Genomic DNA, 26,502 nt, shown 5'->3' with positions numbered 1-26,502 from the left:
GGAAGGGGGAGGCAAGCGGCCGCTTTTTCTCCGGCGGAACTTGTCCTACGCGCAGGCGCAGTGACCAACGGCTGGCTGCTTCCCTCTCTCCGATTGGCCGCTTTCTCCTTCCTGGGGCGGGCTTAGCGCCAAATACAAACGAAGTCCGGGAGTTGCTCTGAGGCGCTTTGGGGAGCGAGCGAAGGACCCGCCTGGGAAGGCGGGAGAGGGGTAAGTAGTGGCCCCCCGGCTGCGCCTCACTTGCCGGTTGTGGCGAGCGGGCGGAGCGGGAGCGGGGTCGCCGCTGTGCCCGCGGCCTGCGAGAGCCTTTGGGCCTAGAATCTGAAGAGCTCGAAGGCACCCCGGCGGTCATCTAGTCCAACCCCCGGCAATGCAGGGATCTCATGTAAAGCATCCATGGCAGATGGCTTAAAAATCTCCACGGGAAGGAGAATCCACCAGCTCCCGAGGGAAACCTTTCCGCTGTCGAAGAGCTCTTACCGTCGGAAAGTTCTTCCTGGGGTTTAGTCGGAACCTCCTTGATTGTAACTTGAAGCCACTGGTTGGAGGCCTGCCCTCCAGAGCAGGAGAGAAGGAGCTTGTTCCCTCTTCCATGGGACAGCCCTTGAGATATTTGAAGATGGCTATCCTAGCTCCTCCCAGTCTAAACATACTCAGCATACTTCTTTCTACCACAGAAACTTGACAGAGCGGCCAGGATATCTGATAATGTTTTACTGATTGCATTACCTGGGCAGTCTGTCCATTCTTTTGAGATGGTAAATGCTTTAGTTCTAGAATCCAGGTCACAGGCCACCCTTTCCTGCACAAATACGCCCTTAAGACAGGATTTGTAAGTGAAAGGACTTACAAGGAAATGGAGGGAATATTTAGAGACATTAGGGGAGCCAAGATGGTTTTTTGGGATTGTTTTGTGTGCTAAAATAATGTGTGATTTTCTCAGGGAATAAATCTGAAGGACAAAGGATTGGTTTTCTGTGGAATGCATGTGCATCCTAAAATTTTATAACTAGAACCACCCCAAAGGGGACCTTCAATAATGATCTCAGTTCACAGATGAGCTGGTGTGGAGTTTGGTGCTTCTTCTGGTACTTGTATCTCACCCTACACTTTTTCTCTTCTTAGATATCAATGAAATCTTGTCAACGATTAAGCCGTTATGAAGCCCAGCGAACCCCCAGCAATGCACCGGCTCGAGTTCGGGTTTGTGTGCGATTGCGGCCAAGTGTGGGAACAGGAGAGGGAAAGGAAGCCCCTTGTGTACGTGGCGTGGACTCCTGCTCCCTGGAGATCCTGAACGTGAGAAATAATATGGAGACAATGAAATACAAGTGAGTTGGGCAGAGAACGTTGGAAGAACCAGGCTTCCTGTAGGTTGTGGCCCTATGGTACCTCTGTTTATGGTTTTTAACAGGGGCGTTAGGTGGAACTGAACAGAGTCTGGAGGAATAGCAGCCCTTCTCTTCTAGTATGAGAAGCAACAGAGGCCTTCCTCTTGGCCCCTCGCTGCCTTTTGTCTGTCTCCTTGCAACTGACAGGATAGGTATGGGAAACCACTGGCTTAAAACCACTGACTTAAAGTGACTGCTTCTGCCTTTTTTGCCACTGCTGTTTTTTGATTGTCTAGGCATGACGGGTTGCTACTGGATTGTTAACGGGCTCTGCATATGAACAAAGGAGGGAGAGATGGTGCCTGTATTCGTGCTGGGAAAAGTATTGGTTCAGTTGAGACCCCATCCCACCCTGATGTTATAAGAATTTTTAGGTCTTAGATATATAATAAATGTTCATAAATGTACCAAGCAAACACATACATAAATGTATAAAACACATGTCTGAAGCAGCACAGGAAGACAGTCCTGAAACCATTTTAACTCCCAAACTGACCAAATGTTTCTCTGCAAGGATGGAGGAAATGAAAAAAACCTTACCATTGTCTCAATCAAGTAATTTCCATCATTTCAAAGGAATGGCCAGACTACCAGAAAAGGCAATCAGATAAGACATTATCAGATAACCTGGCAGACAGGAAAAACAACATTCAAATTTCTGTTGTAGACCACCTTTTCTGTGATGTAGGTATGATGTATCTGGGGGGGGGGAGGGTCTGGAGCTCAAGGGCAAGGAATTTCAAAATAGATATATAAGGCCTTGTGCGCCATTGTTCGAGGTCCTCTCCTGCATGTGGGGGAGCACCCTGTTGCAACAGTTAGTAAGATCAGGCTTACTAGCTGCTTTGCTTCTCAATATTCTCTGGTTGGTCTCTGTTATTTTCTCCTACTGATAGAGAACTTACAAAAGGACTCTATATGGGCTCTTGGGTACCCCATAAGGGAAAAGGAGCAGGTTTTTTTTACTTATTTCACTAAGCTGTCAATCCCTACCTTTCGTTCACATTTCCCTTGCGATATATTGCTTGGTTGAAACAATTGATGTCATTTCAAAACTGGCTTTGGACTGTACAGCAATTTATTGCACAGCCCTAAATAGCACTCTGGTTTCCAACAGGCATCTGGTTGGCCACTGTGAGAACAGTGCCCTGATCCAGCAGGGCCATTCTTATGTTGATAATAGTCTGTACAACATGAAGAATGGGGGTATGCTAGGGAAAAAAGCTCCTAAGGGACATCTGCCACTCCTGCAAAGCCTCCTGTTACTTATCCCTGCTGTAGAAATTGCTGGACTTTCGGAGAAGCCAGCAGGCCTCAATCCCACTTCTCTATTCCCACCAGATTTGACGCTTATTACAGTGCAACGGCCACGCAGTATGATGTCTACATGGGGTCAGTTCAGCCTATCTTGCACCATCTGCTGGAAGGGCAGAATGCCAGCATCTTGGCGTATGGGCCTACCGGAGCAGGTGACTATAAAACAGTGCACAAAGGGATGAACCCAACCTAGAGTTGCTGGGGGTTCAGCAGGTGGGGTAGGGCTTGGAATTGGGCTGAGGGAGGACGCGATGGTTTTTCCTCTCTCCACATCTCTTTTGTTCCCCCTCCTTAAAATGGCAGGGAAGACGTACACCATGTTGGGGAGTCCGGAGCAACCAGGGGTGATTCCAAGAGCAGTTCAGAATCTCTTGCAGATGACAAGGGATGCTTCGGGGGATCAGCGGAAGTACTCGGTCTCTATGTCATACTTGGAAATCTACCAAGAGAAGGTAACGGGTGCTGGACAAAATGCGTAAGAGGGGAAAACCGAGCCTAGTATATAAGAATGGTGGGATCTTTGGGGAAGAAAGCAGCTTAGAACAAGATGGGGCTGAGGAGCCAGATGTATTGGGGAGAGCATGACCTAATTAGACTACAGCAAGTGATACTGGCAACAGATTTGCACACACTCTGGCCTCCTTTTTTGTTGTATTGAAGACTGGCAGTGTTTTGAGCCCTGGGAAGTTCGTTAATGTGACCAGAACTCCATCCTGTTCCCAGTTGGTATTTAGGAGATCAGTGTGTCATCTGCTGCTAGTCTGTTCTGGAGAGGGTCGCGCCGCAGTGCCTGCTGATGCTGTCACATGTGTGCTCTGGCCCTGCTTGAAGATTGGTGAAGAACTGAGGCGTTGCTGATGGGAATGGGGAAAGAGACTGGGCAGCTGCTTCAAAAGCAAACCGAAATGGCTGCAAAGGGGGAGAGAAGAAAGGAAAGAGCAGTAGAAGGGCAGGGAAGAGAGATAGAGTAAGGCAGGATATTGCCAGACTGTAGCTTCCATCTTCCCTGAGCATTGGGCATGCTGAGGGAAGTTGGAGTCCTACAAGCTCTGGAGGGCCTTAAGTTATTTATCTTTGGGGGAAGCAGACAGACTGGAGCCTGGGAAGGAGGAGAATGATTGAATGCAAGTGGAGAAAGGACAGGGAGGAGGAGGGGGAAATTTGGAGGAGTGAACAGAGCATGGCATGGAAGTTAAATGGATACTAAAGATGATGAGCCAGAAGTGCCCAGGAGAAAGGAGGTCTCTTACAGATGAGGTCAAGAGAACCTATTCAGTGTTTACAGAAGGCTGGATTTGCATTCTACTTGATCAAACCACACAATCTGTTCAAGTAAACTTACGTTGTTCTCCATGTGCTTCTGAGAAGCCAGGGGATTTAAGTGAGGTGGGGTTTGAGGTGCCACCTGGACCACCACTAGTCTGCTTGTTCCCCAGGTCTTGGACCTTCTCGAGCCCTCCCTCCGTGACTTGCCAATCCGGGAGGATCAAAACCACCACATTCTGGTGCCTGGTCTGACGGAGAGAGAGATAACCAGCTTCTCAGACTTTGAGAAACATTTCTTGCCTGCCAGCAGCAACCGTACAGTGGCATCCACACAGCTGAATAATCGCTCGAGCCGCAGTCACGCTGTCCTGCTGGTGTACGTGAGCCAGACCCGGGGCTGGCCGCCATATGCCCAGCGGGCCGCCAAGCTTTGCCTTATCGACTTAGCCGGCTCAGAGGACAACCGGCGGACAGGCAACAGAGGGGTGCGCCTGAAGGAGAGCGGGGCCATCAACACGTCACTCTTTGTGCTTAGCAAGGTGGTGGATGCCCTTAACAAGGGGCTGCCTCGCGTACCCTACAGAGACAGCAAACTCACTCGCCTGCTGCAGGTAGTTGGGGTGCCTGGGTTCATTGGTGGGGCTGTGGATTTGGGAAGAGCCGCGTTTTATTTTACTGAGCATATTTCTCTTTCCTTAAAGGATTCTTTGGGTGGTAGTGCTCACAGCCTGATCATTGCAAATATCGCCCCTGAGAGGAAGTACTACTTTGAAACGCTCACAAGCCTCAACTTTGCTGCCAAATCCAAGCAAGTGGTGAACAAGCCCTTCACGCAAGAAACTCTGCTGGATGTTGGTGAGGAAGGGGGCCGGCCTGAAATTCAGCAGAAGTGGGGCAAAACAAGGTTTTCTGGGTAGAAAGGAAGGGCAGGATTCTTGAGCTGACCCGGAGCAGAGTGGGGTGTAGTATACAGATTCACTGCCCCAGATTTCTTTATCATGGTTCAGATACATATACACTAGAACCATTCATGGTCTGTCCTTTTCATCAATGACCATCTGACTCCTGTCAGAACCAGTCTGTGCCTTGCAGTCGTCTGGGGAGGAGGGTCTGCTTTGGATTCCTGTGCCTACTGAGATTATGTGAGTGGTGTCAATGGTTTGGGCCTCTTCAGTGGTGGCACCCAGATTTTGGAACATCTTCCCCAGGTCCATGTTTTAGGTATCAAGTAAAAACATTTTTGCCCTTGCTATCTTTATCTCAAGCTGCTTTAAAAGGGTGGATATGTTTACACTTAGGTTGTGTTTTTAGTTCTGGTTTGTGATTGTGGCTCCCCCCCCCCCCCATATTTTTTGAAAAAACATTTTAATATCAATTACCGTATTTTTCGTCCCATAGGACGCACCTAGTTTTTTGGGGGGGAAATAAAGGAACCAGGTCGGGGAACAGCGGGATGGCGGCGCTGTGCCTCCCTGCTGTCCCCCGAGCTTTGTGGGGCTGGCCGATGTCTGCCTGAAGCACGGGGTGCTATGCTTCAGGGCGCTCTGCGCTCCGGGCGGCAGGCTGCTATCCGCAGCGTGGGGAGCCCTCCCCATGCTGCGGATGTTTGCCCGGCGCGAGGGGCGCTCTGCTTCAGGGCGCCCCACGCACCAGGCGGCAGACTGCGGACACCTGCGCGAAGCATGGGGCGTCCTCCGGAGGGCGCCCCGTGCTCCGCGCTGCAGGCTGCCGCCCGCAAGCCTTCCGCGCCCGGGGGGAGATCTCCCAGGTGCGCAAGGCTTGCGGACACCTGCGCAAAATATGGGGCGTCCCCCGGAGGGCGCCTCATGCTCTGCGCTGCAGGCTGCCGCCCACAAGCCTTGCGCTCCCGGGGGGAGTTCCCCCGGGTGCGCAAGGCTTGCCGACACCTGCGCGAAGCACGGGGCGTCCTCCGTAGGGCGCCCCGTGCTCCGCGCTGCAGGCTGCTGCCTGCAAACCTTGCCGCCTGGGGGAACTTCCCCCGGGCGCGCAAGGCTTGCGGATAGCTTCCTGGAGCGCGAGAGGTGTCGGTGCACACCGACGCCTCTTGCTCTCCAGGCTTCAGCGAAAGCCTGCATTTGCCCCATAGGACGCACACACATTTCCCCTTCATTTTTGGAGGGGGAAAAGTGCGTCCTATAGGGCGAAAAATACGGTAAGTTATTCTGTTATGTAGCTTGTAAGCTGATGGTTTGTAAGGTGACTTGAAATACTTTTGATAAGGCCGGGATATTTGTCACAATTTGTTCTTTGTTGATATCCCACCACTGAGGATACAAATCATTCCACGGCACTTTGCCACTAACTTTGTAATAAAATTACAACGAAGACTATCTAAACAAAACAGGATCCTTTCTGCAGCCCAGTTGGTGGTAGGTGGCCCAGTAGTAGTGAAGGAGGACAGTCCAGGTGGAGCAGGCTCCAAGGTCCAATAAACACATAAAATAAATTAAAAACATCCTCCCCACACAGAAGCATCAAAAAGACCATGCCCATCTTCCAGTGATGCAGGCCCTGAAGCCAAGAGACCTTGTCCAGAGGAGGAACAGCCCAGCTTGGTTGAAGAGAAGCCATTCAGGTGAGACACCAAGCATTTTATAGGCTTTGGTGAAGGGGCAAGCAGTGCTTCTGTGGTGCAGTCAAATTCTCTCCTGCCACTTCATGAGGATGGTCACTCCACCCTTAAAGCGTTGAGCAGCGCTCTCTGGCTTGTTAGAAAAGGTAGGCCCTACTTTCTGGTCTCTTTCCCCACTAGTTCCTTGCTGCCGATGGAGAATCTTGAGCCGGCCTTGGCTGAAAAGCTGCTGCACTTGGAGGCCTTGGAAACACAGCAGGCTGGGGCAGAGAGTTGTGCGTTGCCCCTCCTCAACACCCCACGCAGCGAGCGGCTGGAATTCCGGAGGCTGCTGGAGGAGACTCGCCGTGAGCTGCAGGTGAAGGGTTTGCTCTTTCTCTCTGTCCCATCATGATCCCTCAAAGACTGCAATGGGCTACCTCCCGTAAATAAGCACAATGCCTTGTTTATTGCGAGGTCTGTGGTGTTTCATTTGTTGATCAAAATTTTACATTTCTACAGGTGAAACTCAAAAAATTAGAATACTGTGGAAAAGTTCATTTATTTCAGTAATTCAACTTAAAAGGTGAAACTAATATATGAGATAGACTCATGACATGCAAAGCGAGATATATCAAGCCTTTATTTGTTATAATTGTGATGTTTATGGTGTACAGCTGATGAAAACCCCAAATTAACAATCTCAGAAAATTAGAATATTAAATGAAATCAGCAAAACAAGGACTGTAAATAGAGCAATATTGCACCTCTGAGAAGTAGAAGCATGCATATGTACTCAGTACTTGGTTTGGGCCCCTTTTGCATCAATTACTGCCTCAATGCGGCGTGGCATGGATGCTATCAGCCTGTGGCACTGCTGAGGTGTTATGGAAGACCAGGAAGCTTCAATAGCAGCCTTCGCCTCTTCTGCATTGCTCGGTCTCATGTCTCTCATCTTTCTCTTGGCAATGTCCCATAGAGTCTCTATGGGATTCAGGTCAGGTGGGTTTGCTGGCCAATCAAGCACAGTAATCCCATGGGCATTGAACCAGGTTTTGGTACTTTTGGCAGTATGGGCAGGTGCCAAAGTCCTGCTGGAAAATGAAATCAGTATCCCCATAAAGCTCGTCTGCAGAAGGAAGCATGAAGTGCTCCAAAATCTCTGCATTGACCCTGGACTTAATGAAGCACAGTGGACCAACACCAGCTGATGACATGGCTCCCCAAATCAACACAGACTGTGGAAACTTCACACTGGACTTCAAGCATCTGGCATTGTGTGCCTCCCCATTCTTCCTCCAGACTCTGGTCCTTGGTTTCCAAATGAGATGCAAAAGCTGCTCTCATCAGAAAAGAGATTTGGGGAAAGAGAGGGAACAGCAGCTCTTTTTTTTTAGAACTCCAGGGATTCCTTTTGCCTGGTGTCCAAACAACTCGCTTATCAATCACAGCTCCAACTTCATTCATTGGCTACAAACAATGACGGGCGAGAGCAGCCAAGCTGGTTCAAGTCACAGTTACCTGCACATTTTGCTTCTTAGCTTTTTTTCTAGGAGGGCTATTGTTGTTGCTGTTGTTGTTTTAAACTCAGGAGGCCTTGCCTGGAGTGCCAGTGAAGCCTTTGCCAGGGCAACTCTGGTTAAGCCAATGGCTCCAATGTAAAGGCCAGCTTTGAAGGAAGAAAGAAATGTATCACTAAGTCCTGTGGAAGGGGATTCTTATATAAATTGAGCTGTGTCCATCTTGCACTGAGAACCTGCTTCATTATGGCCCTGGCAGTTTATACAGTTGGCAATACGATCCTTGTTGGGCTGGGAACCTGATGGCAGCCCCACACATTCTTGGAGGCCACCAAATGCACACCCTGTTCCCTCCATCTGAATCTGCTTATTCTGTTCTCCCTCTCCCTACAGAGGCTTAAGAAGAAGCAGCTAGAAATGGAAACCAAGGTTCTGCAGGACAAAGAGCATGGACGTGGTTCATGGGTGCCCGCCAAATGCCAAGGAACAGCAGTGGTATTGCCCTTCCAGCAAGGTAAAAGGGCACTGGGTCTGGAAAGCGGGACTCCCTTTTTATGCTCCTCCCTCCTATGACATCACAGCTCTCCTTCCTTACCTCTCCAGTGCAGCACCTGGAGAACTCTGAGAACGAAGATAGCATCATCATTGTAAAGCAAAAGAAGGGAGGTCGAAAGAAGAAGGTAAGGGGGTGGGGGGCTTTGTTGAACTTGGGGCTGGTGATTGTGGGAAGCAGAGTTGTTACAAACATGGTTTAATAAAGTTATACAGTGGTGCCTCGCAAGACAAAATTAATCCGTTCCATGAGGCTCTTCGTATAGCGGTTTTTTCGTCTTGCGAAGCAAGCCCATTGACAGCTTAGCGGATTAGCGCTATTAGCAGTTTAGCGGCTTTTAGTGATCGGCTGTTAAGCGGCTTTTAGCGATCGGCTGTTAAGCGGCTTATCAGCGTATCAGCTGATTAGCGGCTTAGGAAAAGGGGGGGAAAGGGAGAAAAAACCGCAGGAACTTGCAAGACATTTTCGTCTTGCGAAGCAAGCCCATAGGGAAATTCGTTTTGCGAAGCGCCTCCAAAACGGAAAACCCTTTCGTCTAGCGGGTTTTCCGTCTTGCGAGGCGTTCGTCTTGCGGGGCACCACTGTATATGGATTCCGCCGGGGCAGGCTTCCCCCCATAGATCTTCTGCCTGAGAACAAAGAACAGATTCCCTTACCTATTGCCTGTTGTTGGTTCATGTTCAGACTGACTCAGTCATAGCAGTGTGGCAAAGATCAAGCCTTACCCAGAAGGATACACATCTGCCCTCACCCACACACTGTGTTTCTGAATCAAATCTGGGAGTGGAACAGGTAGCAGTAGCTAGATGAGAAAAATCAGGGCTGTTCCTGCTGACCACATGCTTTTCCTCCTCTTCCCTGTTTTAAGCAAATTTAAATTCTTATGGGTAAGGTTGGTGGAAAGCAGCCTGAAATGGTTTATTCCAGGAGCAGAAAGAAAGTAGCTTTGCAAGTGTCTTGAGGGAGCCAGATCAAAGTTCTGGACTCACTGCCTCAGACCAGCAGTCTCTCTCTCAGCTGTTAGGCCCAGAAAACGTTTCTGCACATGCCCAGACACTGAAAATTGCTTCTGCAAGAGGCAGAGGCTGGCGGCGGTGGCAGTGGCGGAGGAGGAACGAGCAGCCGCTCGCAGAAGCAATTTTCGGTGTCTGGGCATGTGCAGAAACGTTTTCCAGAGCCATGGAAGAGAGTCGGCGCACTGTGCTGGTTTAGCGCAGCACACAGGGACTCGCCGAGTGGGCAGCTTGGTTCAGGGCGGCTCGTGGGCTGCTTCTGGCCTGTGGGCCTTAGGTTGCCTACCCCTGGTCTAGATCATCAGCCTGAGAGAAGTGATTTTTGTAAGCCTCTCTGAGTGTGCATTCAGCTAAAGGCAGGGTTATAAATACTATAAATAAGGTGGCTTCGGCAGTTTCCAGTGGGCCTGCTTCAGGGACATGGCTGTCAGCAGATTCCAAAAACCCTGACACAGGCCTGTGAAACGAGAAGGTAAACTCAGCAGTGGCAGTTGTCTGTCTTATCTTCTGGAGAACTTTATTCTGCATGCCTGATATCTCATTGAAGAACCCCTGAGAAGTAAAAGGCGAAAGATTTATACGATCTGAGGAGAAGCCAGGGTATGTTTGTGATTGGTGGATTCAGTGAAAGAATATGAGATGAGGGCCAGTCAGGAAACAGACCGGTGCGACACCACACCACTTCTGTTTATGATGCATGCTATATCCAGGATTCGGCCCCTGGCTCTGAAAACAAGGTTCCCTCTGAGTGGGAGATGGTACTTCAGCCTGAACTGATGGCCCGCACCAAGGAGAACATCCTGGCCATCCTGAACACAGGCTCTGTGAAGGATCTCATGGCCCTGCACCAGATTGGCAAGAAGAAGGCAGATCGCATTGTGGCCTGGAGAGGAGAGCACGGGTCCTTTGAAAAGGTAAGTGGGCTCCGAGGGCAGAGCTGCTCTTCCATCGTTTGAGGTGTGTGCAGGTGCAGCTACTGTACAGAGGAAATTAATCCTCAGGTAGGAGGTAGGCCATGCAAGGCTTTAACACGTTCAGACCTGGCTCAAGTTCAAAGCGTTGAAGTCTAGTGGGAAGAACATTAAAGTCTTGGAGGAAACCTGCTTTAGCCTTTAGCTCAGCAGGGATCCTTGGAGTTTGGAATACTGGCTCATTCTCAAATCTGGGAGAGGAAGGAAGCAGCACCCTATTCTTGTAAGAAATGGGTTGGAATAAAGGTCCATCTAGTCTAATGTTTTTGTAGCAAGCCAGAAGCTTCTAGGAAGCCCACCAGCACGGCATGAAAGCAATATTTCCTACCCAGCAGTTAGAATTGGGAGGCTAATAATAATAATAATAATAATAATAATAATAATAATAATAAATTATTATTTGTACCCCGCCCATCTGGCTGGGTTTCCCCAGCCACTCTGGGCAGTTCACAATAGTATATTAAAAACATAAAACATAAAAAACTTCCCTAAACAGGGCTGCCTTCATATGTTCTCTAAAAGTCAGGTAGTTGTTTATTTCCTTGACATCTGATGGGAGGGCGTTCCACAGGGTGGGCACCACTACCGAGAAGGCCCTCCGCAGAATGCTGCAGTGTGATTACTGACAGGAGTGAGGCCTTGTCAGTGGGTAAAACCTGTGCTTGGAGATCTGCACTGGTTGCCGATTTCCTACCGGGCCAAGTTCAAGGTGCTACTATTAGTATATAAAGGCACTTAACAACTTGGGACCAGTTTACCTACAAGATCATCTTGCCCCACATATTTCTACTCAACCGGTTCAATTGGCAGAACTAAACTGCCACATAATACCTGTTCTGCATTTGCAAGAACCCGATTGTTTAATGTGGCAGCACCTGCACTTTGGAACTCCCTGCCTTCTAAGATCAAGAAGTGCCTTCACTGTATTCTTTGGCACTTGCTAAAAACATTCTTGTTTAGGCAAGCTTACCCAGATGCTTGGGAAGTTGAGGTAATGTTAATCTGTTTTAGTATTTTAACTTTTGTATGCTTTACAGTAGGGTTGTGAATATTTCTCCATTGTTTTATCTTTTTGTAACCACTTTGAGGTTGCAATTTTTAAAAAATCAAGTGGTGTATAAATTTTATGAAATATATAATAAATATTACCTTTGAATGTGGAGGTTTCATTTGGATACTGTGGCCAATTGTTGACAGAGACTGGAAATGCCAGATGCTGAGTAAAGCAAAATGCTCTACCACTGTGGTATTGCTATTCCCTCAGAATATTTTTTTTTTTTGCTGTGGACCTGAGATCTATGGATGAGTTGTGGTATACAAATTTAATAATTAAGTATCTCCATGACTTTGCAACTTTGTGTAACCTACACATTTCTCCTTCTTCCTTTTCTCAGGTAGAGGACCTTGGGAAAGTCGAAGGCATCTCCGCAAAACAAGTAGCTTCTTTTCTGAAGGTGTGTATTTAATTCAGTTCTGTCACTGTGGCTATAAGCTTATCTGGAGTAGAGTCCAACACATTAGATGAATGGAGTGTTATCCTCGGATGGCAGATGAATAGGTAGAGAGGGGGAAGCTGTAAACAGAAGTGTAAGTTTGTCATGAAATGCAAGGGGCACAGCAGCCTAGCAGCTTAATATACAGCGACAGAAGTTGCTATCCATAACTTTTTCTACCTGTCCCTTGGGAAACAAGTAAAAAAACATCCCGTCTCTTTTGAGCTTGGCAGACTGGCAGGTGTGGGATCAGTCTGTCTCCCTTCTTCATTTCCCTCCTCTCAGAGCCAGCATAGAAATCAAGTAGGCTGGTGGGGGATGATTTGCTTCACCCCCCTCATATCACTCCATCCTTCATATCAACCAACCTACATTATTATACTGGCCACAAAAGAAAGCTCATCCCTCTGCAGCCAACATAGAATGCAGATTAGTGGGTCCCTACCTTCTCCACCAGCCAGCTTGCTAGACTGAATGGAATTTCTTATTGCCTGTGGCAGCTTTTTGCCAACCTCACGCCCTCCAGCTGTCCAAAATAGGCACCAGGCTGGTGAAAGCTGGCCTGTGGTGTCCAAGTGAGTATTTAAAACACAAGGCCGAAATACAGGTTGTGATTATTCTTTGTAAAGCTTAAATGTATGCATTGTAATCTAGTATGCACTGGATTTAAAAGGTGCTAATGTTACAAATAACGGAGGAATTAAAATTCTTGCTCTTCTCTCTCCCCTACCCCCTTTCCTAGGTAAATATCCTGAGCAACATTGGAAATCTTCAGTAACTGGATTGGTTCTGGAAAGCATCTTCTCCCTACATTGACTTTTATTAAAAATGACTTGGGTTTTTAATCTATTTTAGCTTTGGTGCTTTTAAATATATTAAGCATATATTAAGCATATAAAAGTAGTACAGAAAACTTGTACATTTCAAATGGTTATTTTATATTGCTGCCACCAACTTCCTACTTTTGGTTACAAAAAGTAAGAAAAAGCAGCCCTGCTAGAGTAACAAAAGCCCATCAAGTGGGCTTCTTGCAGTGGGCGTTCAGAGGCCTGTGAGATGCCTGCAACAGCAACTGTCTGCACCTTGATTCCCAGCAAATAATAGTCAGAGGCATGCTTCCTTTTGACACTGGAAATAGTAGATAGCCCTTGTGGCTGGTAGTCACTGATAGCCTTATCCACCATGAATTTGTCAATTCCATTTAAAATCCACATTGACTGCTTTCACTACCCTCTGGGAACAAATTCCTAGGGAAACTCCTTATATGAAGAAGTACCGTATTTTTCGCCCTATAGGACGCACCGCCCCATAAGGCGCACCTAGTTTTTTGGGGGGAGGGGGAAGGGGAAAAAATTATTCCCCCCCCCAGTTGCGGGGCTGGGGCGGGGGAGGCCCGAGCTTCCCCCGCCCCAGCCCCCAAACAGGCAGCTCTCTGCAAGCCGTGGGAGCCCAGCGCTGGCTCCCGCTGCTTGTGGAGAGGTCCGCGAAGCCTGGACGCGCTGAGCTCAGCGCGCGCAGGCTTCTGCATGCAAGCAACTCTCCGCAAGCAGCGGGAGCGCTCCTGCTGCTTGCGGAGAGGTCCGCAAAGCCTGGAGAGCGAGAGGGGTCGGTGCGCACCGACTCCTCTCGCTCTCCAGGCTTCAGCGAAAGCCTGCATTCGCCCCATAGGACGCACACACATTTCCCCTTCATTTTTGGAGGGGAAAAAGTGCGTCCTATAGGGCGAAAAATACGGTACCTTCTTTTGTATGAAATCAGTGCATAAATGATGCCAAAATCAAAGTGAGGAGGAAACCTCATGTGAGGGGAAATATATTAGGGTGGATAAAAAGGAAATAGTGTTGGAGATACTTAGGACTGCTATTTAAATGCATTACCCACTCTCTGCCATCAGGCTCCCAACAATTAAATGTCTGTATTAAAAGCAGTTTATTTTATTTTTTAAATAATTTCCAAACATTAAAATGCAGAGTTCTTTCAAACCTTTAGACTTCCCTCCATGGGTTCCATCTTTAAGATTAATTTTACTACATCTTTTACCCTTATCTTTCTATTATATAACCATAATTACCATTAAAACAGTTCCACATTACAAATGTCTTCACATCCCTACTAAAGATTTTAACTGTTTACAAACTTACTCCAGTCTTTAGAAAATACAAGATCTTCCTGGTTTCAGATCTTCCAGTCAGTTTTTCCATTTCCACAGACTCCATCAATTTCATCTGCTATCCTTCTTTTGTCGGTACTTCTTCCTTCCATCTCTGGGCTAGTAGCATTCTTGTTGCAAACATAAAAAGTATTTTATCTTATCTTGGAAACTCTTCACCTACAATGCCTAATAAAGAGGCTTCTGGTTTTTTAACAAATGTATTCTTAAACATTTTCTTTAACTCATTATATATCATTTCCCAGAAACCCTTTACCAATGTACATGTCCACCACAAAAAGTGCCCTCTATTTCTTTCCATTTCCAACACAGTTTAGAACTTGTTTTGTACATTTTAGCAATTTTACTTCGTGTTAGATACCAACAATACATCATTTTCATATAACTGTCTTTCAATGAACAGCATGCAGTAAATTTTATTTCCTCTTTCCATAACTTTTCCCAGGATGAAAGTTGGATATTATATCCAAAGTCTCTAGCCCAATGTAGCACCACTACCTTAGCTTCTTCGACTTTTGTATGCCACTCTAAAAGTAATTTGTACATTTTTGATAGCACTTTCACATTATTTTCGAACAGATCTGTTTCAAACCTCGATCTCATTGTATCAAAACCTTTCTTTTTGTCAACCTTAAAAACATTTAATTGGTGATACTGTAACCAATCCGTTAACCGTTCTCTAATATCCTCATTTTTTTCCAATTTTAATTGGTCTCACGCAGAATCATAGCAGAATCATAGCACTGTAGTCTCTTTTAACAAATCTTAATAGGTGACCCAGTTGCCTCTCATATTTACTTTTTTAACTGAAATTGCTTCCAATGGAGATAGCCACCATGGTGTTCTTTGTTCTAATACAGTCATACCTCAGGTTGCGAACGTGATCCGTGCGGGAGGCATGGTTGCAACCCGCAGCGCCGCATCTGCGCACACATGTGATGTGATTCGGCGCTTCTGTGCATATTGCAATTTAGTGCTTCTGCGCCTGTACTGAAACCCAGAAGTAACCCGTTCCGGTACTTCCAGGTTTGGCACGGTCCGTAACCCAAAAACACGCAACCCGCAGCATTCGCAACCCAAAGTATGACTGTAGATTCTTGTACCTATCCCATACCTCATAGATTGATTTTCTTATCAAATGGTTCAGGAATCCTTTATGTACTTTTGTTTTATCATACCACAAATACGCGTGCCACCCAAATCTATTATCATGACCCTCCAGATCTAATAAATTGTGTTTTTTAACAAGATCCATTCCCACAACCAGCAGAGGCAGGATGCTTCATAATATAACTTCAAATCTGGCAGGGGTGTGGTCCTAAAAACACATATCTAAGGTGCCAAGGGCCAGGGGAGAGGTTTGTCTTTAGCATCTGTTGAAAGCTGTATAGTAAAGGGGCTAGACACACCTGTCAGGTGGGAATTCCACAGCGTAGTGGTTGACGCAGATTAAGATTCTTGTTCCACTTACAGAAGTTCTGGTCTTAAAACTTGTGTGATGACTTTAAGCTTTTTTTGTTTTTTAAGCCAGTGATTCTCAAACATCTGTTGGATGAGGGTTTATCTTCCCAGAGCTGAATTAAGGGGACAGACCCAGCCCTAACAGTTTACTTCTAGGGCGGTGGAATGCTCAGCCCAGCCCAGCCCATCGTGTTTTTGCATGAAGTGCTGTTTGCAACATCCTAGCTCACTGGGAGGCAAATGCAGAGCACTGACAGGCAGAGATGCAATAAGCAACTGTGACTATGCATTTCTGCTTTGTCTTTGCCAGGAGTGCCTTAATTGATCCTCACGCCAACTGAAAGAAGAAGCCTACTTGGCTTTGAAAATTGAAGCCTTAAGAGAGAAAGATTCTAAGCACAAAGCATTTATAAAACCTTACCTGACTGCTGAAGCCTAGAAAAGCCCCAAATGCCCAAGGGCAGGGGCGAAACTAGGCTTTATTTCACAGGAGTCAAAAGACCCTTTCTGGCACCTCCTCCACACATAAACACACACTGGGTGTCTCAATGGCACCCCTGCCAAGGGAGAAGTCTGATCAATCTGGGGTGTTTATATTTACCATATGAATATTTCGTGCTTCGTCTTGAACAGGGCAACAACTGCAAACAAAATAGGCCAGAGCCTCATTAAGAGTTGTGGGGCAGGATGCTGTTTATTGTCCTGCATATGGCAGCATGTTTGGCAAACCCTCACGGTGATCAACTCCCACCTGGAAACGTCCCCACTGTGGAAGGATGGGTGGATCCAGAATCGGCCTCCAAGGTCACTTACGGCCTCACTGTCAAGATTGTGTTCATGGAAGTCAATCTTACCTGGCTACAAGTGATTGCCAAAGATGGCAGCATACCATGTGGCAGTTGCCCATGCCCCTGGGGTTGGCCTTCACCAGGGCACTGAGCCTTTAGTGTGAGCCAACGCTGCCCTGTGGAACTCCCTGCCAACAGAAGACTGGTGGGAGGTGTTTGGATGGGCCTTAGGAACTTCCATTTTGTTTTACCAGTCAAGTTTATGGATATGCTATTGAAGCTTTTCTATTTGCATTGCTGAAGCCTCTGTCTTCGCTTACACACACTCACGTTCCGAATGTGCAGTTTGATTATTTTAAGGAACATTTTAAGGGGCGCGGGGGGTGCTGTGGGTTAAACCAGAGCCTAGGACTTGCCAATCAGAAGGTCGGTGGTTCGAATCCCCGTGACGGGGGTGAGCTTGGTCCCTGTTCCTGCCAACCTAGCAGTTTGAAAGCACGTCAAAGTGCAAGTAGATAAATAGGTACCGCTCCGGTGGGAAGGTAAACAGCATTTCCGTGTGCTGCTCTGGTTCGCCAGAAGCGGCTTAGTCATGCTGGCCACATGACCCGGAAGCTGTACGCAGCTCCCTCGGCCAATAAAGCGAGATGAGCACCACAACCCCAGAGTCGGCCAGGACTGGACCTAATGGTCAGGGGTGCCTTTACCCTTTACCTAAGGAACATACACCTTCAAGAGGGAAAGATGTGAAGCTGGACAAAGCCATGGGAATTGCTGGAGGGGCGTGTAGAATCATGGAGCTGGAAGGGAACTAAGGGTCATCTAGTCCAACCCCTGCAATGCAGGAATCTCAGCTAAAGAGTGCCTGCCTTCAGCCCCTGCGACGCAACCGGCACAAACAAGCCGATATAAGGCGCTTTAGCTGCCCCGGCTGGAAGAACGGCGCATGCTCCAGCTGCTGCGCGCGCCAGTTAACGGATTTTTTTTTTCCAGTAGCGCGCGTGCGCAAAAGACAGCACGGTGCGTCTACCGAGCCGCGCGGGCCCCCTTTCTGCGTAAACCAAACGCTCAGTGCGGCTCACGGTTGCTTGTATATGCGCACGCGCACGCTCAGCGCCCTCCCTCCTTGAGCCTCAACGGCTCGCCTTCTGGCGCAGGCGCACTTCTGCTCCTCCGCCCCTGGGAGGGAAGCACCGTCCCGGCCTCTGTGTCTTGCTCAATGCGAGCGGGTACCCGGATGTAGAGGCTAACTGCCAGGCGAAGCGACCAGAGTTGCGAGCGAGGGCTCCGAAGTGCATGCGCAGTCGCTGTCCCTGCGCCCCCTTGCTCCCGGGCTTAGGCGTCTTGGCCGGCCGTTGGGCCCTGAGTCCGGGCGGGGCTGAAGGGGAGGCGCCTGGGCTGAGCCCACCCCGCTCTCCCTCGGGAGGTGAGTGGCTGGGAGGGGGGCGGAAGGGCCGGGGGTTGCAGGCCTCCGGGGACAGAGGGGGACTGAAGGGAAAAGGCCCAAACGGAGACGAGCCAGGGTTGGGAAGAGGCCCGTCCAGCGCCCCTTCATTGGCTTGGTCTGCTCAGGCCCTGAAGGCCCAGCAGAACAGCAAAATGGAAGCAGCCCAGGCAGCAATAAATGGGAAGACAGGTTGCGGGTGGGCTGGCAGGAAGATCGCCGGCAAATCAGTGCTGAGGAGCAAGGAAGGAGCTGAAGGTGGCTGGGGTCGGGCGGGCAGGAGGCGGAAAGAAGAGCCCGAGGGGCAAAAAGAGGAGTGCAAAACATGGGACACTCTCCTGTTGTTTCCTACTGACGTGACTCACAGGACACGGAGCTGGTTTGGTTTATTGTTGTTTAGTCGTTTAGTCGTGTCCGACTCTTCGTGACCCCCTGGACCAGAGCACGCCAGGCACTCCTGTCTTCCACTGCCTCCCGCAGCTTGGTCAGAGGTTTGGTTTATATATTTTCGTTTACAAACCAGCACCCTGCCCTTCTAATGCCCATGCACCTTTTAGGGTGGCTAACAACTAGAACCACAGCTAAATACAATAAATCTCCCCAACCCCCAACCCCCCAAAAAAATAACAAAACAAGCATTAGATAAATAATTATTCATCTGATAAAGTAAGTGCCTGCCTAAACAGGAAGGTTTTTGCTCTATGGTGAAATGCTCTAAGAGAGGGGTAGGTACGGACAAAGAAGAGTCTTCCCTTGATTTCCACCAACTGAGCCTCAACTGTAATGAAGCCGCAAATGATCTAGTTTCTTCCCAGAGAGTTGACAAGTAATGGGCAAGAATGGGATGGGAAGATAGTGTGTGGTGGTAGTGTGGGGAGAGGTATGTGTCAAACAGCAGCAAGACAGGTGGGTCTGAAACTGGCCTAAACGTTTTACAATATTGTGCAGAGCACCCTTCGCCAATCTGGCACCCTCCGTATGTTCTGGGCTACCACTCCCATTAGCCCCAGTTAATGGGTAGGCGGAACAACTCTGTCTTACAGGCCCTGCGGAAAGAAATCAGATCCTGCAGGGCCCTGGTCTCATGAGGCAGAGCATTCCACCAGGCTGGAGCCAGAGTTGAAAAGGCCCTGGCTCTGGTCGAAGCCAATCTAACTTCCTTAGGGCCCGGGACCACTAGGGTGTTGTTATTTATGGACCTTGAGGCTCTCCGTGGGGCATACCAGGAGAGGCGGTCCCATAGGTACGAGGGTCCTAGGCCGTGAAGGGCTTTAAAGGTCAAAAGCAGCACCTTAAATCTGACCCTGTACTCCACCGGGAGCCAGTGCAGCTTGAAAAGCACTGGGTGAATATGCTCCCATGGCAGAGACCCCGTGAGGAGCCTCGCTGCAGCATTCTGCACCCGCTGGAGTTTCTGGGACAGCTTCAAGGGCAGCCCCGCGTAGAGCGAATTACAGTAGTGTGGGGATAACAATATTGTTGCACTAATAAACATAAACTAGGCTAGTCCAACTAGTCCAAGAAGCAGATGCCCCTGATGTAAGTTGTAGTCCAAAACATCTGCTGAGCATCTGATCGATGGAGGCTGCGCTCTGCTATGAAAGTTAGAAGTGTGTGCAAGGAGTGGGGGGTTGAGACAAGAGGTTCCACAGGCCCTACTCCAGAGCTTTCCAAACTTTTCAAGTTGATGACACGTTTTTTAGACATGCATCGTTTCATGATACAGTACAGTAATTCAGTTTTACTAGCAAATTGGAGGTTAAACCAACCCATTCCAGGGGAGCATTTGTGGGACATTCCTACACACTGCAGCTGACACACTAACGTGTTGTGACACACAGTTTGGAAAACTCTGCCCTACTCCATCTAATCCAAGCCCCTTTGCAGTTAACGTGGTTTGGGAAGGCCTCCCTGCTCAATTTCTGTTTCTGCAGGTGGTTATGTCAGCTGAGGCCACGGCAGACCAGGTCCCACCCCTGGAGAATTGTGCGCCGCTAGTCCCAATCCAGCAGCGACGGGATGGCGGCGGAGGGGTAGCCGGTGTGACCTTTGATCTCAAACCCCTTAACCCCAGCAGCAAGTATGTCAAGCTGAACGTGGGAGGGTCACTGCATTACACCACAGTGCAAACCCTCACCAAGCAAGACACCATGCTCAAGGCTATGTTCAGTGGCAGGATGGAGGTGCTCACAGATAGTGAAGGTAAGTGTCCAGGCATCACACAGTCTGTCTCCCCTCCCAACCCTTCTCCCAATCCAGGTTTCCTGCTCAGCTGAGATTATATGGTATAGTAAAGGTAAAGGTAAAGGTACCCCTGCCCGTACGGGCCAGTCTTGACAGACTCTGGGGTTGTGCGCCCATCTCACTTAAGAGGCCAGGGGCCAGCGCTGTCCGGAGACACTTCCGGGTCACGTGGCCAGCGTGACATCGCTGCTCTGGCGAGCCAGAGCCGCACACGGAAACGCCGTTTACCTTCCCGCTGGTAAGCGGTCCCTATTTATCTACTTGCACCTGGAGGTGCTTTCGAACTGCTAGGTTGGCAGGCGCTGGGACCGAGCAGCGGGAGCGCACCCCGCCGCAGGGATTCGAACCGCCGACCTTTCGATCAGCAAGCCCTAGGCGCTGAGGCTTTAACCCACAGCGCCACCTGCGTCCCTTTAATACTTTTTGGACCAAAAGCCCCCAAAGCCGTGAACAGCACTACTGCATATTACAAAAGAAATATACAGGAAAAGTGCAATGCATGTAATAGATCAATCAAAGTGATATTAAAAAATAGCATGAAAATTCAGTCAAGAATATAAATTATGTAATAGGAACTAATTACCAATAAGTGTGGCACTTTAGAGGTGACAGAAATCTGTCATTCAATATGGCTTCTTTGCAGACACAAAGAAATTGTCAGAACTACCTCACAACTGCTTCTGATAGGATGAACAGTGAACCCCAGGGGGGAAATTCAGGTTCATATTTTTAAAAGATATGAGCAGCTTTCTAGTCAAAGACAAGATAACTTGGTATCAAGGATCTGTTACAGCTAGATGCTTACATTTTTTTTGTAAGTTTCCTCAAGGACCTATCCTAAATACCTCAAGGACCACCTCCTTCCATATGAACCTACCCAGACCCTGAGATCATTCTCTGAGGCCCTTCTTTGTGTGCCTCCTCCACAAGAGGTCTGCAGGGTGGCAACACGAGAGCAGGCCTTTTCTGTAGTGGCTCCCCACTTGTGAAATGCTCTCCCCAGGGAGGTTTGCCTGTCGCCTTCAGTATACACCTTTAGGTGCCAGGCAGAAACGTTGCTTTTTACCAGGCCTTTGGTTGACTGACATTCAGTGCCCTTTTAAAATGTGTTGGTGGGGTTATTGGGTTGTTACTGCTTTTACTTTGATTATGTATTCTGTGTTTCTATATCATGATTTTATCCTGTGAACTGCCCTGAGACCGGCTTGTATAGGGCAGTATACAAATTTAATAGAAGATAAAATAAAATATTGTAGCTTCTTTAGCAAAATTATATACGAAGACAGCAACATTTGGATTTCCCTCTAAATGTTTTAAAGTGTTCTCCAGAACAGAGCTACTTTTAATTTTATGTGCAAGAGATCCTTCTCTCCTGGTCTCTGCTTCTGCCCCCCAAAGACCTTTTGTTCAGAGACTAAAATTCTGTTCTTCCTTTCCAGGCTGGATCTTGATTGACCGAAGTGGGCGCCATTTTGGAACAATCCTGAACTACTTGCGCGATGGCTCTGTCTCTCTCCCTGAATCCCAGCGGGAGCTGGAGGAAGTGCTATCTGAGGCCCGGTACTACTTGATCCAAGGCTTGGTTGAGGACTGTCAGCTTGCCCTGCAGGTGAGCTGGTCACCTGCTGAGCTGGTCACCTGCTGAGCAGGTAGGAGGCAGGCAGACTCCTCTGAGCCTCAAGCAGTTTGAAGGAACTGGGGAGACGAAGAGGTGAGTTAGCAAGGCCCACTTGCCTTAGCCTGATTTGGACGACCTGCTACTTGGCCTCTCCCTCTCAGAACTGTCTCCCACAGTGATTGTTCTATCTGGTGGTTGTAACCATCATGCAACATTATCTAAAAACTGATTCCACAATTTGCATATTTTTCTTCTTCCTCCCCGTCCTTCCACCCTTATTTTGTTACATGTGTTAAATAAACTGTATGTCATTTGTTTTAATTTATAAATTTCCATGAGTGCACTGGTAAAAAGGCAGTACATAAGTGTGGTGTGTTAGTAATATGTGGCATGTTCTAGGGCTTCTAATAAGGTTGTAATATATTTGTATGTATCGTTTTCTGCCTAGCAAAGGAGTGAGGCCTATGACCCCCTCTGCCATATCCCCATGGTGACCTCTCCCAAGGAGGAGCAGCAGATCATCTCAAGCTGTTCCAAGGTAAAGAGGCTGTGAAGTCACATAAGGCTCAAGTCCAAGAAGATCATGTAGATATGCGCCATTTTAGACTGCTTGACTTAGATGTCTTCTTGCTTGTTTAGGGCCAGTGAGGTGATACTCATGAGTGCAGATGGCGTCTGCCCCCATTAGTGAAGTCCTAAGTTGCAAAGCTTCTTAGCCTTCTAGCTAAATCAAGCACTGCCTACTATAAGATGTAGGTTGGGACTCCAGTCTCGTGACCCATTCAAGTCATGAAGACTTGCCATGTGACACAGTTTAACACATGGAAATATTTTAGCACCTTCTACATTGTTGACACAGCATAAAATGGGTCTGATGTGAACACACACACATACCAGAAGTTAGAACATATATGAACATTTCATGAAATCACTGTAGCTCGGCCAATGGCAAAGGTGACAGTTTCTCTTATGCAGGTTAAAAAGATAGTTTCCACCATATTTATCCTTCTTTTCCTCCTTTCTTAGCCTGTGGTGAAATTGCTGCATAACCGAAGTAATAACAAGTATTCATATACAAGGTAAGATGCAACACACACATCCAACTGTTGGAATCCGGCGTAACTTGGTATTGTTTCTTGACTCCCATGTTGCCCATTCTTGACTCCCACCTCCTGGCTAATAGAGGTGTCTTAAGAGAGATCACACCACCATTTCTCCCTTTCCCTCCCCTCCAGTAACTCCGATGACAACTTGCTGAAGAATATCGAACTGTTTGACAAGCTGGCTCTGCGGTTCAATGGCCGAGTACTCTTCATCAAAGATGTTCTTGGGGATGAAATATGCTGCTGGTCGTTTTATGGGCAGGGCCGCAAGATTGCCGAAGTCTGCTGCACCTCCATTGTATATGCCACCGAGAAGAAGCAGACCAAGGTAATGTGCAGACCCCTGAGCTTCAGATAGGAGCTTTCCCCTTCAGGATAAATTGTACCTGCTCTCCAATATGTCTGATCTTGCTCCTTCCCTCCCTCTCTCCGTGGTTTCTGCCCAAAAATGGCTACTGCCAACCAGCAAAGCAGAAACAAACAAGGAAGTAAGGAAGTTGGCTGTTTGGATAAGTGAATGTCCTTTATGTGCTGATAAGTGAATTTTTGGATAGCAAGCGTGTGGATCGCAGAACCTGTGTGTACTGCTTTTCAGGCAAACAACATATATTTTCTTTGAAAAAACAATATAAATTAAAACTATATTATAAAGCAATAAAGAGAGAGCCACAGGGAAGAAAGGTCTTTGAAAGCGAGGCCTCTCCTTCCTTCAGGGCATGGTGGTCCTTAGGTAGCCCTCTGGTGGCATTTGGGGGAGGGAGTGGTCCCATACATGGGAGAACAGAACCTGAGAGGAAGAAGAGGTTTTCCCCATGGCAACTCAAGTGACTCTCTGGATAAAGTGCTACTTCAGGTCAACTCTCCCAGTTCCAGTTTTTCCCACCTAGTGAAACTGCAGCTCTGCTTACATTTTTATGCATCAAGGAGTTCAGAGCAGCTGTTGAGTTTTAGCCTTGCACTATGTGAGTTAAGTTAAACTGGAAAAAACTGTAAAGCTCAAGTTCACCAAGCAAGGATTTGAACCCAGGATTCCATATTGAAACCAAACACTTGCACCACACTGTGGACAGAACTGGTGTTGCTCAGTATGCTCTTGCTTTGCTGCCCCCTGTGCACAGGTGGAGTTCCCAGAGGCACGGATCTTTGAGGAAACCCTGAACATCCTGATCTATGAGACGCCACGAGTGCCAGACAAGGCCCTCCTGGAGGCAACAGGGGGTGTGGCAGGTGGGGGTGGAGGCCCCCTCCGTGCAGGTGACGACGAAGATGGGCGGGAGCACCGTGTCCGGCGCATACATGTCCGTAGGCACATCATGCATGATGAACGTCCTCACGGCCACCAAGCTGTTTTCAAAGACTGATCCCGCCTCGCTCGCAATGTCCTCATTACTCCATCCATTTAGTGCCAAAGGAGGACCTGTTTTCTCCTTTTGATCTTTCACCTCAAGGTCTTCTCATTGATGTTTGCATCCTTTTCTAACCTCTCTCTCCCTCTGGGCTGCTTTTCTGCCCTCTTGCTATCCCTTGACTTTATTAAGCCCTCCTTTTTATTGTGACAATTGACCTCTTGGTCTGCCCCTTCATTTTACTGGCATGCTCTTTCCAGCTGTTAATTTCCCCTAATGCTTCAGTCTTAAACACCCAACTTCCCACTTCCCCTCACCACCCCACCTATCTCATAATCTGCAAGACACCACTGAAACCTGGTTTGTGGTCCTTTATTCAAAACCTCTTGACCCTGAGCCTTTCTAACCTGAGACCGACTGACTCTTAACTGTCCTCTAAATTAGGCTCCATGGAACAACAACATTATAACTGAGAGAGCTATATATGAGCAAAGCATATGAATCAGGGGAGCCTACATTCCATCTCAGCTTAATACTGGGCCTCTGGTGACTTCCATTTTGTAACACTGTTATTGGCCTCTTTCAAAGGTCACAGACGAGGTGCTACCTAGACAGGGGTGTGTCAGTTCTTACATAATTACCAATTTTGATCTCTCCATTCTGGGGTCTTCTGTCCTTTGCTTTATGGTACATAGTTGTTTTTTTTATTGGGTCAACCCCCAACCCACCCTTGGTTTCTCTTCACCTACTTTTAACTTCTCTGTTGAAGAAACTGCCTGGATTTATGAGAAGGCATACATTGTTCAGACAAAAACTGGCTACACTCCATTTAAAATTTTTGATAATGGCATTGACATAACCGGGATTATACAACATATTTATTGGTGTCTTTTTTTCTGGAATAATTTCAGCTACATTTAGCCTCCTGTGAGCAAAGGAGATTAAATCCAGTGTTAATCAGCCATTTAAAAAATTCACGCATACAAACGTGGCACCTTTAACCTTTGCATTAGAGCAGGAGGTAACAGTCGTGAAATTGGTTCTTATTACTTATTGTCCTTCTGGGAAAGATGTCAGTCAGATAACAGCTGCTATTTTAAATTTTTTTGTCTGAGTCAAAAACATAGTTTGACTGTCTCTTTAAGTGTTGTGTGACCTGGACCCTGATTCCATCCAAACTATTCTGTCCCACTTACAGGTACGACTTATATCAAATTATGTTAGATGCTTCAATCCCACACTTGATAAGCATCTACACACCATTACAAAACAGTGGAACATGGTCAAGTGACTCCCTTCAGACATAGATCTGTGTAGGTGAAGAAGTCTTACTTCTTCCTGCAGAGTTTGAGCACTTGCACTCTGCAAGGAGGGGGAATCAGGGGTCCTCCAGAATACATTGGCCTACCAACTCCCATCAGCCCCAGCCAGCAGAGCCGGTGATCAGATTTGATGGGAGTTGTAGTCCATCCATAACTGGAGGGCCACCATTTCCCCATCCTACCACGGGGAATGGTATGCCGCTTCATACAAACTTCAGCAAAGTGTAATATGGGGCATTTCAACAGCCCTTTCAGTCAATTGTCTCATGGAACAGGGTTTGGATATTAATGGTGGTGGATGGAGAGGGAGGGTGAAATTGCATTCTGTAAATGCAGACTAGTGCAGGTAACTTTACTGGAGAGAAGGTATTATTTTCCTCCATTCTTCTTTTCCCATCTCTATATCCTCCCCTCCCTGGAGGAGGTAACTTTCTTGAATTAATTATTGTATTTTTTTGTATTTGCATAATTTATTTTAAAAATGTTTTTTTCTATTAAATTATTGTAATAAAGGTACCTGCTTAAAAATGGGGAAGTTTCCTGGTGTGTGTGTGTGTGTTTTAACCGGATAAGGATCTGTATCTCCAGGGCTTTTCCATGCCTAGACAGGCACATTTCCCAAAGAATATTAGTGACTTTAGTGAGCTGGATCATCCTTTTTTCTAACCCAGGGGGTTGTGTTTATTGGACAATTACAGTTGTTAAAGAGGAAGGAGTTTTTGGCATAGTTGGCAGCACATGTGTGAAATCTTACCTTGTTAACACTTGGGCAGCTTCTCTGTTCATCTGCTGCCTGTGGCTTGCTCCAGTAGTGGAAGAAAATAAGGTGAGCTTCCTTCTGGATTTTTAGGAACCTAAAATTTAAGGTGGGTGCAAGTTTTCTTGAATTCTCCCCTTCTGGATTGTAGTA

General features: G+C 47.6%; 2 protein-coding genes and 1 long non-coding RNA gene across 3 annotated transcripts; 2 read left to right on the top strand and 1 right to left on the bottom strand.

Moving 5' to 3' along the window:
* Positions 1-54: 54 nt before the first annotated feature.
* KIF22 (kinesin family member 22) lies at positions 55-12,945 on the top strand. The gene is made up of 13 exons (XM_079951362.1): positions 55-210; positions 1,126-1,331; positions 2,733-2,860; positions 3,012-3,160; positions 4,145-4,585; positions 4,676-4,829; positions 6,465-6,570; positions 6,748-6,925; positions 8,460-8,580; positions 8,670-8,746; positions 10,343-10,546; positions 11,998-12,057; positions 12,839-12,945. The coding sequence occupies exons 2-13, from the start codon at positions 1,132-1,134 to the stop codon at positions 12,872-12,874; spliced, it is 1,854 nt and encodes a 617-aa protein (XP_079807488.1). The 5' UTR covers positions 55-210; positions 1,126-1,131; the 3' UTR covers positions 12,875-12,945.
* A 1,161-nt stretch (positions 12,946-14,106) lies between these two features.
* LOC307201884 lies at positions 14,107-16,908 on the bottom strand. Its single transcript, XR_013832773.1, has 2 exons — positions 16,149-16,908; positions 14,107-14,376 (listed from the first exon to the last, which is right to left on the bottom strand). It is a non-coding gene; the product is annotated as an uncharacterized lncRNA (long non-coding RNA).
* A 769-nt stretch (positions 16,909-17,677) lies between these two features.
* On the top strand, positions 17,678-26,122 carry KCTD13 (potassium channel tetramerization domain containing 13). Its single transcript, XM_079951388.1, has 7 exons — positions 17,678-17,941; positions 19,894-20,161; positions 21,643-21,812; positions 22,270-22,359; positions 22,848-22,900; positions 23,057-23,252; positions 24,043-26,122. Exons 2-7 carry the CDS (start codon positions 19,900-19,902, stop codon positions 24,283-24,285), a joined length of 1,014 nt encoding a protein of 337 aa, XP_079807514.1. The 5' UTR covers positions 17,678-17,941; positions 19,894-19,899; the 3' UTR covers positions 24,286-26,122.
* Positions 26,123-26,502: the final 380 nt, after the last annotated feature.

The sequence above is a fragment of the Podarcis cretensis genome, assembly GCF_951804945.1.
Source record: "Podarcis cretensis genome assembly, chromosome: 13".
Taxonomy (NCBI): Eukaryota; Metazoa; Chordata; class Lepidosauria; order Squamata; family Lacertidae; genus Podarcis; species Podarcis cretensis.
The sequence above is the reverse complement of the archived record's forward strand: the minus strand, read 5'-3'. Positions and strand labels throughout refer to the sequence as shown.

What these genes read in the sequence shown, in the direction of transcription:
- KIF22 (XM_079951362.1), top strand. Translation starts at nt 1,132, where the DNA reads ATGAAATCTTGTCAACGATTAAGCCGTTATGAAGCCCAGCGAACCCCC. An exon ending in ATGGAGACAATGAAATACAA is followed by an intron (nt 1,332 to 2,732) that starts GTGAGTTGGGCA and finishes TATTCCCACCAG; the next exon opens with ATTTGACGCTTATTACAGTG. An exon ending in GTATGGGCCTACCGGAGCAG is followed by an intron (nt 2,861 to 3,011) that starts GTGACTATAAAA and finishes TTAAAATGGCAG; the next exon opens with GGAAGACGTACACCATGTTG.
- KCTD13 (XM_079951388.1), top strand. Translation starts at nt 19,900, where the DNA reads ATGTCAGCTGAGGCCACGGCAGACCAGGTCCCACCCCTGGAGAATTGT. An exon ending in TCATCTCAAGCTGTTCCAAG is followed by an intron (nt 22,360 to 22,847) that starts GTAAAGAGGCTG and finishes CTCCTTTCTTAG; the next exon opens with CCTGTGGTGAAATTGCTGCA. An exon ending in CCGAGAAGAAGCAGACCAAG is followed by an intron (nt 23,253 to 24,042) that starts GTAATGTGCAGA and finishes CCCTGTGCACAG; the next exon opens with GTGGAGTTCCCAGAGGCACG.